The 15,401-nt window shown below is 41.2% G+C and overlaps 1 protein-coding gene across 1 annotated transcript in view; it reads right to left on the bottom strand.

Moving 5' to 3' along the window:
• The window catches only part of LOC143928160 (uncharacterized), an 82,424-nt gene that overhangs the window by 27,505 nt on the left and 39,518 nt on the right, over nt 1-15,401 (bottom strand). The window contains exons 6-9 of the mRNA XM_077452853.1: nt 10,572-10,637; nt 6,577-6,624; nt 3,133-3,159; nt 216-275 (exon numbers count right to left, since the gene is read on the bottom strand). Coding sequence (XP_077308979.1) covers nt 216-275; nt 3,133-3,159; nt 6,577-6,624; nt 10,572-10,637 — 201 coding nt within the window. The remainder of the gene's footprint in view (nt 1-215; nt 276-3,132; nt 3,160-6,576; nt 6,625-10,571; nt 10,638-15,401) is intronic.

The raw sequence follows: 15,401 nt of genomic DNA, 5'->3' as shown, positions 1-15,401 counted from the left end.
CAAAATAAAGCATGGATACACTGATAGATGGGTGAGTTTTTTTAAATATTAAAAATGAAAATAATAGCATACAGTATTTGGTTTGTGGTGTAGTTTCACTTTAAATACATATTTTTAATTATCCCTGTATTCTTACATTTCAAATATGTTTATTATTATTGTTTATTATTATGCAACAACAACTAATGATATTTATGTATATTAATGAACAATACCTCGCATTTGACACCATTCAAGATGTTTTTGGGGTCTTTTGGGAAGTCTTTAATTACTGGCTGCAATAAAAGACACAATTATTGAAATCAGCAGAACTCCTAAAGCAAATGTACAATTTTTTTTTTAAAGAAATAAAATATGCCCCATGGGTTAAAAAAGTTGGTACCTTCATCAGATTCAAAGACCTGAAAGCCCCACAATCTGGTGCCCCTCTATACAGAATGGTAATTTCAAGTTAAAAAGTTGGAGTCTGGCTGCAGCCAGTGCCAGCCACATTTGAACAGAGGTTTATATTAGAAAACGATTTATGCTTCATGTATGATTTCAATTAAACATACCGTATATACTCGAGTATAAGCCGAGATTTTCAGCCTCTTTTTTGAGGCTGAAAGTGCCCCCCTCGGCTTATACTCGAGTCATCGCTGTCTGCCCGCTCGATCAGCGTGTCGAGCAGACAGACAGCGGCCATTCTATAATTCAAAAGCCGCGCCTCCGGCTCCGCCTTCGCCTGTGATAGGCGGAACACTGAATTTCCAAGCAGCCTGTGTTCCGCCTATCACGGACATCGTATCATCCTCGTACTACGGACGAGGATGATACGATGTACGTGATAGGCGGAACACAGGCTGCTGGGAAATTCAGTGTTCCGCCTATCACAGGCGAAGGCGGCGGCGCAGCTTTTGAATTTTACAATGGCCGCCGAAGAGGGCACGGGACGGAGGCAAGGCAAGGCACGGCACGGCACGGGACGGGACGGGACGGAGGCAAGGCACGGCGGCAAGGCACGGCGGCAAGGCACGGAGGCAAGGAGGCAAGGCACGGGACGGAGGCTCGGGACACAGGTAGGCTGGACACACACACACACACACACACACACACACACACACACACACACGGATGGATGGATACACACACACACAGGGATGGATGGATGGATGGAGACACACACACACAGGGATGGATGGATGGATGGATGGAGACACACACACACAGGGATGGATGGATGGATGGACACACACACACACAGGGATGGATGGACGGACACACAGGGATGGACGGACACACAGGGATGGACGGACACACAGGGATGGACGGACACACACACAGGGATGGACAGGCATGTCTCACCCTCGGCTTATACACGAGTCAATAAGTTTGCCAGTTTTTTTGGGGGTAAATTGGGGGCCTCGGCTTATATTCGGGTCGGCCTATACTCGAGTATATACGGTAAGCTATAAAGGAACAGATATTTTTAACCACCTCGATACAGGGCACGTTCACCCCCCTTCCTGCCTAGGCCATTTTTCAGCTTTTAGCGCTGTCACACTTTGAATGACAATCATGCAGTCATGCAGCACCATACCAATATTACATTTTTATAATTTTCTTCACACACATAGAGCTTTCTTTTGGTGATATGTAATCACTGCTGGGTTTTTTATTTTTTACAAAACAAAAAAAAAAAAGAACAAAAATTTTCTGTAAATTTTATAAATAAGTAATTTTTCTCCTTCACTGATATATGCTGATGAGGTTGCACTAATGGTCATTGATAGGCTGCACTAATGGACATTGATGAGGTGGCACTTATGATCACTGATGAGGTGGCACTGAAGGGCACTGATTAGGTGGCACTGATAAAGAGGCACTAATATGTCACACTGATGGACACTAATAGGTGGCACTGATGAGCACTGACAGGCAGCACTGGTGGGCACTGATAGATGGCACTGATAGGCAGCAACAATAGGCGGAACTGATGGGTAGCACTGATGGGTGGCACTGATGGGCATTGATGGGCGGCACTGATGGACATTGATGGGCAGCACTGATGGACATTGATGGGCAGCACTGGTGACCACTGAAAGCCAGCACTGACTGGGGTCACTAATGGGCACTGATTGATGGCACTGGTGGGCCCTGATTGCTAGCACTGGTGGTGCTTTAGTATAATCAGGGCACTGATGGTCAGTGCCCTGATTACATGCCTTGTCCCCTGTCAAGAGATGCCACTGATTGGCTCGCCTTACCACACAATATGCCAGTGTGAGGCGAGGAGAGCCCATTACCAGCACTTCCTGTACTTACATGTGACCGGCTGTGATTGGACACAGCCGATCACATGGTTAAAGAGCCGCGTCAGTTGCTCTTTACAGAGATTGGGGTTGCGCTGTGTCCTAGCAAGGCGTGATTGATGCACTGTGTGTCCCCCAGGGGCATGTGGGAACGGCCATTCGGTTGCCCCATCATATGACGTCCACCCAGAACAAAAAGCCACACCGTCCTTCCGTCATTTGACGATGGGGCTGGCGGTGGGCAGCAACTGGTTAAAGAGGACCTTACAGTAAACTGCAAGGCCGGTTTACACTGTTTCTTCTCTCCGACTGCTGTTGCCCATATAATATCAGCGGAGCTATGTGAAGCTCCTCCCGCAGAGCCTTAGCATTTGTGAATGAATGTACTACAACTCCTGTCGCCACTCTGGCAGACGGACTTGCTGTTCTTAATGAACTACAAGTGCTATAAACAGCAGACTCGTAATCCATTCACACTTCCTCCAGCTCTCCAACTGACAGCCCATACAGAGGTATGGACAAAGAGCTGTAAACTGCCATTCCACCCACAATCCACTGATTGCAGGTGCAAGGGTTTGTAAGCTCCAATACAAAAAATGATGAATGCACATTTTTTTTCCTGCAAAAGTTTTTGCATTCATTTATTTCTTTCAAAGGTAAACCTAGGCTTTAAATCCTATAGTCTAAGCTCTAAAGTAACCAATTATCTGTGTAAAAACTCACAGATACTGATAGCGGCCAATTAAACAGTTAACAATTTTTATATGCTTCAATTGGAATTTGAATTGCTGCATTCATTAGGCAAACAAAAAACATTAATAAATTAAAAATGTATGCATACCCCAATAATCTTTGCTACACAGGCAGCCTGTAAAATAAAGTAATGTTAGTAAGGGTTAGAAATCATTATTAAAGTCTAAGTGAGCTTTCGGTTTAAATTAGCTAAATACAATTCAGATGCATGAACGCAAAAGGTATGCAAGTCAGTTTTTTTCTTTAAAAATTAGCCACAGCCTGAGGAGAAAATCCTGTTGTGCCAGAGTGGAACCCTTTCTCTCTGTTGGTAGGCAGTGCAGAGGTCTGACATGCCTCCTGCTAAGTCAGAGCCAGCGCTCTCCAATCAGCAGGAAGTATGAGCTCTGCTAATTGGTCTGCTGATTGTCGGGCTTCTGCAATGAGACCACTGCTTCTCCACAGAGAGCAAGGGTCCCCCTTGCAGCTGATAGTGGGGGATGAGATTTTCTTCTACAAGCTGTGCCGCCTGCTTCAGAATGAAAATGAACATTGTATTGATGCACTTAGCTTTTATTTAGCTGTTTTAAACTGGTTTAATTGGGCTTTAAATGCTGATAAAGGAATCGAAAAACATGAATACTGTAAAAAAAAAAAAAAAAAAAAGTTTTTTTCGTAAAAATGGTCTGTAGCTATTGCAACAATGTTATATTTATATTTGTTAGTCCACTTGTGTTATGAAGAGTATTTCATACCTGTGAAATTCAAGGCTTCAGATTTGATATCACCTGTAATTTCCCCTCTTGACAGCCCATGCAGGGCATCAAGAAAAAAGTTCAGGTTTGGGACCGAACTTGACCCGAACTTGACCTTGAACCCGAACCCCATTGAAGTCAATGGGGACCCGAACTTTTGAGGACTAAAATGGCTCTAAAAAAGTAATGGAAAGGGCTAGAGGGCTGCAAATGGCAACAAAATGTTGTTAAGAGCATGGCAAGTGCTCGGCAAACAAATGTGGATAGGGGGAAATAACTTAAAATAACATAAAAAAAAAATATATATATATATATATATATATATATGCTGGAGGCCCCCTTCTCAGAAGAAGAGGTACAGGAAGTGATTAAGAACCTCAGAAACTCAACGGCATGATGCCACACATATGGTGGGAATGCCCCAGAATACACCCTTTCTGGAAAAAAATTATTCAATTTAATGGATAAGCTAGTGGGAAAATAAAATACTCTGAAATAAAAAAATACAAAATTATAATCTTGACCTAGGAGGACGAGGTCCATATAGACTAGGAGGTTGAGGTGGCGGGGGATGTGGCGGTGTAGATGGAAGCGGCGGTGGAGGAGGACGAGCTAGCCAACACTGGTTCAAAAATACAACAATGGCTGAGTAAGGCTGGTGATGTGTCGAATTCTGTCCCCCGTCGGATAGTGACCACCCTGTGGGTGGGTGTTTTTGCAATAGCAGAATACACCCAGAGTATGTAAACATGTATCTTAGAGCTGCAGAAATGGCAAAAATGCTATTAAAAAAAATGTTTTTGCCCTAAAATATTTTTTTTGAATAGCACAATAGAAGAAAAATATATAAATTGTGTAACACACACCTCCACATATGCAAAAAACACTGCAAAGTTTTTTTTTTTTTTCACTAAATGGGTGTTTTTGCAATAGCAGAATACACCCAGAGTATGTAAACGTGTATCTTAAAGCTGCAGAAATGGCGAAAATGCTATTCAAAAAAAATGTTTTTGCCCTAGAATTTTTTTTTTTAATAGCACAATAGAAGAAAAATACATAAATTGTGTAACATACCTCCACATATGCAGAAAACACTGCAACGTTTTTTTTTTGCACCAAATGGGTGTTTTTGCAATAGCAGAATATACCCAGTGTATGTACAGGGTGTATGTCACAGTAACATATGCAGTGCTGGTGCACTGATTGCAGATAAAAGTTAGATTTTCTCTGGCACTGTGCTCATGACAGTGTAAAAAGACTGTGCACTGCAACCCAACCAGGTAAATCGGTGTAGATCGCTGAGTTATTAGAATAGATTTCTGAATCTGGACTCTTAGATAATTCTCTCTCCCTCAAAGCACCAACAGGAACCTTGCCCTACACTGTCTATCTTTTCTCTCAGTGCAGTGCAAAATCGCTGACTAATTAGAATAGATTTCAGAATCAGGACTCCTATGTTATTCTCTCCCTAACAGCAGCCAGGAACCTTTCCCTACACTCTCTAAAGCAGAGTGATGTGCTGCTCTGTGTGCCTCTAGCTTAAATAGAGGCTGAGTCACATGCTGCACTGGCCAATCACAGCCATGCCATTAGTAGGCATGGCTGTGATGGCTTCTAAGGGCACACCAGTTAAACAAATGTTGATTGGCTGCTGCAGGGCTTTTTAAAATGCACCATTACGTTGCTGAACACCGGATCCGAAACCGAACATACAGTCAATTGTTTGGTTTCGGGACCCAAAAAGCCAAAAGTTCGGTACGAACCCGAACTTTACAGTTCGGGTTTGCTCAACACTAGTAAGGATCCTAAAGGGTGCCCCTGACAAGCTGAGACAGGTTGAGCCTGCACATCCACATGTGCAGTTACTAGCACAGTATGGCACAGTAGTGCCATTTACTTGCAGTGGAGCACCGCTGATTACATGGGCAGAGCCGTACTCTCCCAGTATAATCTGCATGGCTGGGCTGCAATTATTTACAGCTAGGTCCTGCACAAAACAGGAGAGAGCTGGGAAATGCAGAGGCAGGGAAGGGTCCGTCCCCAGCAGGGCACCCAAGGTGACTCTGGAGCCAGACAGCTCTGCAGTTGCCAATTCTTAAACAGAAACTGAAACTATTTACTATTGATAGTAAAACAATTAACCTAGAGATGACAATTTTAGAAAACGGAAATGCTAGTCTAGGTAATATATCGATTTTTAGATAGGTTCCAATTCAGCTTCAAATATTCAAAGTAGTGTACACAAAAATTACAACAATATACAACAAGCAACAACTGATCTGAAAAGGGTATTATATTTAAATTGAAGTGGTTGTTTAAACTTCTACATTTTATAAATTTCAATTATTAAAAAGGAAAATTTGCCTAAAAAAAATTGTAAACAGGCAGAGTTTTTAATGCAGAAAAGACATGCAATGGCTCTTCATTCCATTACCTGCTTGTATGCATGCACATGCTGAGATGACAGCAATGCTGAGATGACTGAACTTCTGTGCATGCGCAGGAGTTACAACCTCTCAGCCAATGCAAACAGCCGGAGATCGATACCCAGAAGCCTCCGGGCTGAAGATAACAGGAGGCCGGCAGGGAGCTCCGGAGATCACAGTGCTGGAGAACAGGGGATTATAGTTCTGCTTTAAATCTGTTGTTTGAATGTGTTTTAAAATGATTAATATTGAGACATTATAATTGGTGCATGCAATATCTTTGTAAATATGTAAATATAGCAGTTAAGAATCATTAATTACAGGTGAAAATTAGAAAGATTTAAGATTTTAAGATACTGTTAGAGATCTTACCTGATTGCATAATAACTGGATTGCATTGTTGGTAAATCCCCAACTTTCCTAAAATAGAAAGGAGATAGAGAGGTGATAGATATTTTTTACTTTCTATTTTTAAATGAACAATGAGTAGATAAGCTTCAAACCTTTCAAGACCATTGCTGCTTAAAGTACGGAGAACAAGATCCTAAATACCTCTCTCCAGAACAGCTTGGAATACTAAAGGCATTTTTTTTTTTTAGTTTTGGACAAATTGGAGAGGGATTAGAACACCTATTAGATATTTTTTGCAATCTTTGCCCCCGTTAGAGGGATTCACCCTCTCTATTTGTCCTGTTTACAATTATCATCAAAAGAGAAAGTAAAGAAAGTCCCACATTTTGGGTTGTCCCAAGAAAAGTAATAGTGGGGAATTTTTCCAATGGGGACCACCAAGGAGTTCCCTTAATTTGTGAGGATTATCTGTCACTTCCTGTTTTGGCTATGGGACAGGAAGTGAAGGTAAATCTCCCCAATGGGGCACAGATGGTAAAAAATATACTGACATGGGTTATAACCTTCCCTTACACTATAATAAATGAGAAAAACGTTTTTCTTATAGTTATATATCTTGCTATACAATGCTATGCATTACTTTATAAAAAATTTCAGTTTTCAGGTAAATGTGTCATAGTGTAAAATGAATAAAGTGTTTTTTCACTTTCAGTAAAAGGCAGACCAGTACATGAACATGGAGGGCTATCCAAATATACTTGTATTTAAAAGTGGACTGGGCACTAAAACACAGTGGGGTTGTTCACTAAAACTGGAGAGTGCAAAATCTGGTGCAGCTCTACATAGAAACCATTAACCTTCCAGATTGATGTTTGAAGCTGATTGGCTACCATGCACAGCTGCACCAGGTTTTCCACTCTACAGTTTTAGTAAATCAGCCCCAATGTCTGCTTATTTGGCAGCCCCGATGACTTAATAACCAAAGGCTGGAGTGAAGTAAAAGTGTAAAAAAAATAATAATCACCTTACTCCATTGGGTTTTGCATGATGCTTACTACCTGTGGCTGATGTCAGTCACAAGAACAATCTTTTAGCACTTTTCAGAAGAGCATCCCCTGCAGAATTTGGGATACTCACTATTTCCAGGATTCTACAAAAACTTCCAGATATGTCACCCTCACCTAGGTGAGCCCACCAGAAGCTGGAGAGTAAGGCATATACTGTATTTTAATGTTATGGGCTTCATGCACACTGGTCTTCAAAAAATGCCACTTTTACAGGCGTTTTGCTTTTTTTTTTCCAGCCTGTAAAAGCACCTCTATGTTAGCCTATGTGTCCATGCACAAACAGGCATTTGTAGGTGTATTAGAAGAGGAGCATATACAGGCTGAAAAAAAATACTTAAAAAGCATGTTTGGGAGAGGAGCTGAAGGGCAGGAAAAAATGCTTGGTGTGCCTAAACACATTTATAGGTGCCTAAACACTTGATAAATTTAGAAGCGTTTGAGAGTTAATGCATTCCAATGGCCAGAATAAAATAATATTCTGGCCAGTGGAGTCCATTAACCCTCAAAAGCTTGATGTTCCTAAATCCATATGTAATACATGGCTTTAGGTGCGTTTTCCTAGCAGCTTTTCTCCTGCCAGTAGAAATAGCTTTCACAGGAACTAAATAAACACCCTCTGTGCATGAGGCCCTGCGTTCAATGTCTTTTTCTTTTCTATTTACAGCTTTTCTGCTATTTTTATAATTAGGCAGTGAGGTTGCCACATAAGCAGATCTTGAGTTGTGGTGCAAGGTCCACTTTAATGCACCGCATAGTATACACCCCAACACATTCTTGGCATGCTGTCATTAGCATTGTTAATGATCACATACTTGCACTTTATGGCAAGAGCCCACCCATCCAACTAAAATGTAATTCTATGTGTCCCTCTGCACTTGTTTTTATTACCTTCACAGTCATAATACCAACTGAAATCACAGCTGAGGTTCTCAGAAGAATGAGACTGGCTGTGGAAATGAGTTTTAAAACGAGTGCATCTGGAAAAAAGAGGTTATACTTACCTGCTCTGTGCAACAATATTGCACAGAAAACTTCCTATTATGGCAGTCCCCAATTTGGTACTGTCTGCTCCTCCCTCCTTCAGGTGCCACCTGCAAGCTGGGAGGTAAGGAGGCAACCATGCATGAGTGCTCCCAATCAGTGCTGTGTGCATCCACAGATACAAACAGTACCGGTAAGCCACCACCCTCTCCCTCCTCACAGTAGTTTGATTGACAGAAGCAGAAGCCTATGGCTCCCGCTGCCCTCAGTGTCAAAAGGTGACAGGTATCAGGTAAGTGTTTAGGAAAGAGGGTGAGTAGAACAAGTAGTTGGAATGTTCTAAGGTAAAAAACCTTTTGACTTTAGAACCACTTTAAGTGTCATTCTACCAAAGAATCAACATTTTCATAGGAATTTCCTAGCATATTTAGGGCCATCTAGTGGCCAAATGCAGTATTTTCCATTTTAAATCAATGAGAAACATTTGGCCGGCACAATTAAATTTTTTGCCTCATTCACACAAACCTTTTACTGGGCGAATTGCTTTGCAATCTTTCAACCAAACTCTATATTATTGCATTTGTTATTTTACAAAACCAGTACACCGGAAAAACAGTGATAAAAAGTAGTGATAATCATTTTTAATATATTAATATTTCACGGGCCATGAAGCTGGGGTAGAAGGGTGTGTCCTTTTCAATGTAATTCATGCTAAAAGAAGTACCTCTTTACATTTAGAGAGATTGGAAGGTATGCTCTGCTATCTACTTCCTTCATACCAACATTTTTTTCTTGGGTTTGCACAGTTGGTGGCTGAGACTATACAGTAGGCTCTCACTGTACATTGTATGGGGCATGGCAAGTCTGTGGTGAACATTGCACTGGCATAGTCAGTACTAAGAGAAGGTTTTAGCCTGAAAGAGGTAAACAGTGAAGGAGGCCATCATGCTGAAATAAGTAAGCAGCATGGTGGGAAGTTTTTAAGTTGGTTTAGGTTAGGGGATAGGGAAAGTGGACTAATTTGGTTTCTGCAAAAGTGAACCTGTCCTTTAAGTAGGGAACATATACCTAAACTATTCTGCTTTTAAACGTTCCTTATTTTTTCCATTCCAGGCTATCCAAAATACTTAAACTGCTAGGCCTTCCAAGCCTCATAAGTCCTATTTACCATTTGCCACTGTTAACAGTCCATCAGGTTGGGGAATAGTAATGATCATGTGACATTATGCATTTTTAGCAGACCGGCAAAAGTTTTAATGTTTGGCAGCACCATATTTTTGCCAGTATTTCAAAGCAAAAAACCTTGAAGTGGACCTGTGTAAGTGTTTCACCAAAATCTAGCATTACATTTACATAATGCATGCTTGAAAAAAAATACATTTTAAACACACTGATTAAAACCCACTGCTTGCTCACTACTTTTGTTTGACATAATGGGGTTCATTTATTAATGGCAAATAGACTGTTCATATAACAAGGGAATTTTCCCATAACTTAATGAATGTGATAAAAAGTCACTTTGCAAAGAATTCCCAATTCCGTACAAGAAAAATAAATAGAGCGCATGATTAGATGATGGAAGTCATCAGAGCTTCGCCTTATTCACTAAGCAAAGAGAAAATCCCCTTGCAATGTTAACAGTCTACTTGCTTTTCAGTGTGCAAATGGGACAGGCAGCCCGCATACATTATTCCTTTTACTCACAAGGTCCTAAGGTCCTGTCATTCTTTTGAAGCCAAAAAACAGTTTGGACCTTGTATAAGTCAGAGCGAGGATTCTAATGTGAACATGTTGAAAAGCAGGAAAGACTTCCCTTAGGTTAGTGTATATCCTGTATGACTGTCATGCAGGCTGACCTTTTCATAGTTCTTTTGTTGTTCTTGTTTTTAGTATCAAGATTACAGACAGGAAAGTGCTGTTAGCTTATATTCGATCCAATTAACACTCTTTTAATATCATTAAACTTACCAAAGTTTCGAGAACAGTTTTTACAATATCTGCTGCAGACTCAGTGGTGACATCCCGCAAATTTGCCTAGAATGAGAAATAAATCATATATTATATGCATTGTCATCGTTTTTACAAACTGCACTAATTCATTCTGTTTGGATTCATGGTCTACTCATACCAGGTGTGGTAGGACTGTGTTAGGTGGCTATTTCAGTAAATTTAGGCCCCTTTCACACGGACAATCCGTTCAGGTCCGCCTGTCAGTTTTTTAGGCAAACCTGAACGGACACTCCATAGAGGTCTATGGAGGGACGGATGTCAGCGGTGACATGTCCACTGATATTCGACCCGCTCCGATCCAAAAAAGTGTGACGGAGGAAAAACCTATTTTTCCGTCCGTCATCGTATCAGGTGAAGATGGACTCTATGGTCCATCTTCATCCAATTTCCCATAGGGGAGAGTGGCGCTCTGATAGGTCCGTCCCTGCACAGCGTGCAGAGACAGACTTGTCATCTGCCTGCTCAGCGGGGATCGACGGAGGGATCCCCCGCTGAGCAGAGCGGGCTCCGTACATATACACGTCCGTGTCAAGGAGCCCTTTTACTGCAAGACAAGGCAAAATGCATTGTCTCCTGCATAACGGCCAATAGAACTTAATAAAACGTTACAATGTTACATTTCAAAAAGGTTCATTAAAAAAAAAATACGGACAGTTTTCATTGGACAGTGTGATGTGTCTTGATTGGCGCATTGGTATTGCAGTCACCCCACTGAAGTTGCGCCTTCGTAATGCAGCGGCTGGTGTAAATAGACCCTCAAAAATACTAAGAATAGAACATTTTCTATTAGTCAAATTTAGAAAGCAGTGCCAGTTTAGTGCGCATTTATTTAAAGCTCATGTAGGTCTCAATAGCTGTAAACCTCCTTAATACAAATTGCAAATTTATGCTGTAGCTCAAAATGGGAAGAAATTATTACATTTTGTACTCTCAAGTCCTCTTATGTAGTGGCTACATTAGTTTTAGTTTGTCTTTTCCTTCATTTTCACCTAGCCTTACTCACAACTGTATATATGAAGAGAGTCATGGCTGTCACTCTAGACCACTCCCCTCATTTAGACTACTAACCTTCACTCCCCATATCAGTTACATACAGCAGGGAAGCATTCTTTTGTAGGTCACAGAAGGGTAGCTGGGAAAACTGATTAGACTTGTTGGTATATCAGTTCAGAGCACAGGAAGGTAAAGTGACTGTAAAGGTAAATTAAAAAATAAAAATAAAAATAAAAGTATACTTATCTGCTCTGTGCAACCCACAAACCTCCTCTTTTTAAGTCCCTGCCGTAGCTCCTGGCACCTCCACTCTGTCCAGTGTGCCCATGGGAAGCCACTTTCCATGGGGCACTCGTGTGTGCTCGCTCCCGAGCCCCTGTCCATTGATAGACAGCGGGACTCGGCCCTGCTCCCCAGGGGGGAGAGAACAGCTGCAGATGTGCACGGCGCTGGATCGAATGAGGTCTCAGGTAAGTAAAAGTGGGGATGCTAACAACTAAACATTTTTACCATAATGCAAGGAATGCATTAAGGTAAAAAAAATGTTTAGGCCTCACAACCACTTTAAAGGAAACTGACATTCTGGCAGGATAAACAGTTATTTTTCTGTACTTACAGAATTTGGGCTTTGCATAAAAAAAGAAAACAAATGCAGCCACCACATCTAATCTGCAACATATTACATATTTTTTTGGGGTTCAGATGCCTTTTCAGATATTTCGTAGCACTAAGGCTCGGTTCACACTGCCACGACCTGAAAGTCACGCTACTTTCAGTGTGCGTTTGCCAGGAGACTTCAATGCGGCTTGATGCAACTTAGAAGGAACTTGAAGCAACTTTGAAGCAACTTGAAGCAACTTCAGGGAATGCCTGGGTAATCTTCCTGTAATGTTGGTTCCAAATCACATCAATTAAGATGAGGATCCGACTTAGAGGCGAATTCCATTAAAGTCTATGGGTACAATTTAGATAGAAGTCTCCTTAACCACTTCCCACCCGGCCAATGCACATATACGGCCGGGTGGGAGCTGTCTACTTCTGATAGGACGTTCAGGAACGTCCATCAGAAGGAGCGGGATCGCGCGCGCGCGTGCCCGCGCAGCGGCGCGATCCCGATGCGCCCGTGTCACCCAGACACGGCGCATCTCAGATCGGCAGGAGGGCTCTGTGATTGGCCCTCCTGATCACATGACGGCCGTGTCCAATCACGGCCGTCATGTGATGTAAACAAACAGCCGGTTGCTAGGCAATCGGCTACTCCTCTCCTCACACAGAAGTCATCGCTGAGGAGAGGAGAGCAGATCGCTGCAGCCGGCTGATGATCAGTGAGTATGAGCTGTTCTTTACAGCTTTTTACTCACTGATCACCAGTCTAGTGTAAACACAAATCACCACACAGTGTAAACACACCACACAGTATAAACACAATGTCCCCACACATGTCCCCAAAACATACATGTCCCCAAATAATAAATACACATGTCCCTAATAATAAAAACATGTCCCCCACATATGCCCCACTAAAATCACATGTCCCAATGATTATCTGCACACATATGTACGTGATCACCTGCACAAATATGTACATGATCATTTGCGTACATATGTCCGTGATCACACAAACCAATTATTATACACTTAACGGATTTTTTTTTACCAAAAACATGTAGCAGAATACATTTTGGCTTAAATTTATGACAAAATTTGATTTTATTGGATTTCTTTTAAAATAGAAAAAAAGAAAATATTGTTTTTTTTCCAAATTTCCGCTTTTTTTGCGCTTATATCGCAAAAAATAAAAAATGGAGTTGTGAATAAATACCACCAAAATAAAGCTCTATTTGTGCGAACAAAATGATAAAAATTTCATTTGGGTACAGTGTAGCAAGACCACGCAATTGTCACTGAAAGCGCTAGAGCGATGAAAGCAGAAAATTGGGCTGGGAAGGAAGGGGGCGAAAGTGCCCTGTATTGAAGTGGTTAAAGTCGGAACAACTTCAGTAGTGCTAATTAAGACAGCTCTCATTGACTAAAATGGGATTTCACATGCCACACGACTTGGGGTCTCACAAGTCGGATCACAAGTCGCGGCAATATGAACAGAGCCTTAGTGGGATTCAAATATGGGCAATCATCAAGAGAAGTGCTAATATTTTTGATAATTTGGTATGTATAATGATGTGAATATTTTACATTTATGGTTTAATTTTTTACACCATTGTATAGATACTATTGCAGTCTTCTTTTTGATATTTCAGAAAGGCATCCAGTCATCCCTATGGAACGTTAATTAATAAATCTAGAAATGTGTTGGAGGGATGATGCCCAAGCAACTATCTGCTGAATATCAAACCCTCCAAATCATATGTAAGATTGCCAAAATATTAACTGTATATTGATGTATACATTAGATCTTGGCCTAAATATGGCCAAGTGTGTTTTTAACAAGGCTATGTCTTTTTAGAATATTATGATAAAAATTGGGTTTATATATAAATGGTTGTGCATCATAAGAGGGCCTTTTTCCCATTTCTAGTGGGATTCAATTACTACAGTACAGTAGTAGATAGTGTTCACTAAGCTGAACATTCTTTACTCCTTTAGTAAATAGATATGTGCATTAATTTTCGTCCGAATTTCAGGTACCGTATTTTCGTTTTTGTTTTGACAAACGATAACGAAAGCACAGAATCCGAAAAACTAAAGATCCGACATAAATAAATGCTTTATTTTCATTTTCCTTGTTACAACAGTTCGATATAGAATAGGAGATTCAACGTTATTCTGACAATAACAATCTGTCTATAGAACCTGTGGTCGAATGTGCCTAACCTTACCTCTATTAGTCCAAGATTATATAGAGAAAATATTCGACAGAGAAAAAAGATTTGACAGAGAGAAAAGATTCTGCAAGTTACTATTCTAAAAAGTGTTTGGGGACCTGGGTCCTGCCCCAGGGGACATGTATCAATGCAAAAAAAAGTTTTAAAAGCAGTGATTTTAATAATGATTAAAGTGAAACAATAAAAGTGTAATATACCTTTAAATTTCGTAGGGGGGGGGGGGGGCGTGTCTATAGTATGCCTGTGAAGGGGCGCATGTTTCTGGTGCTTAGAACTGTCCCTGCACAAAGTGTCATTTATGCAGGAAAAAAAGTCCTTTAAAATCACTCGCAGCTATTATGAATTGTCGGCTCCGTAATACAGAGAACACTCATTGAAAGTCATTGATAAAATAAATAAATAAATTAAAAAAAAAAGTGTGGGGGTCCCCCTAATTCAATTACCAGGTCCTTCAGGTCTGGTATGGATATTAAGGGGAACTCTGCGTCAAATTAAAAAAAAAATTGACGTGGGGGTCCCCCTAAAAATCCATACCAGACCCTTTATCCGAGCACGCAACCTGGCAGGCCGCAGTAAAAGAGGGGGGGACGAGAGAGCGGTCCCCCTCCTTCCTGAACCGTACCAGGCCACATGCCCTCAACATTGAGAGGATGCTTTGGGGGTCTGTGACCCCTCAAAGCACCTTGTCCCCATGTTGATGTGGAGAAGGGCCTCATCCCCACAACCCTGGCCGGTGGTTGTGGGGGTCTGCGGGCGGGGGGCTTATCAGAATATGGAAGCCCCCTTTAACAAGCGGACCCCCAGATCCCGCCCCGCCCCTGTTTGAAATGGTAAGGGGGTACAAAAGTACCCCTACCATTTCACAAAGAAAGTGTAAAAAATAGTTAAATAAGACAAACACATTTTTGAAAAATTCCTTTATTAAAAATAAAAAAAAATAACAAAAAGATTC

Source organism: Lithobates pipiens, unplaced genomic scaffold (assembly GCF_037356315.1).
Source record: "Lithobates pipiens isolate NorthernLeopardFrog02 unplaced genomic scaffold, aLitPip1_a1.2 Scaffold_23, whole genome shotgun sequence".
NCBI classification, from domain to species: domain Eukaryota; kingdom Metazoa; phylum Chordata; class Amphibia; order Anura; family Ranidae; genus Lithobates; species Lithobates pipiens.
The sequence above is the reverse complement of the archived record's forward strand: the minus strand, read 5'-3'. Positions and strand labels throughout refer to the sequence as shown.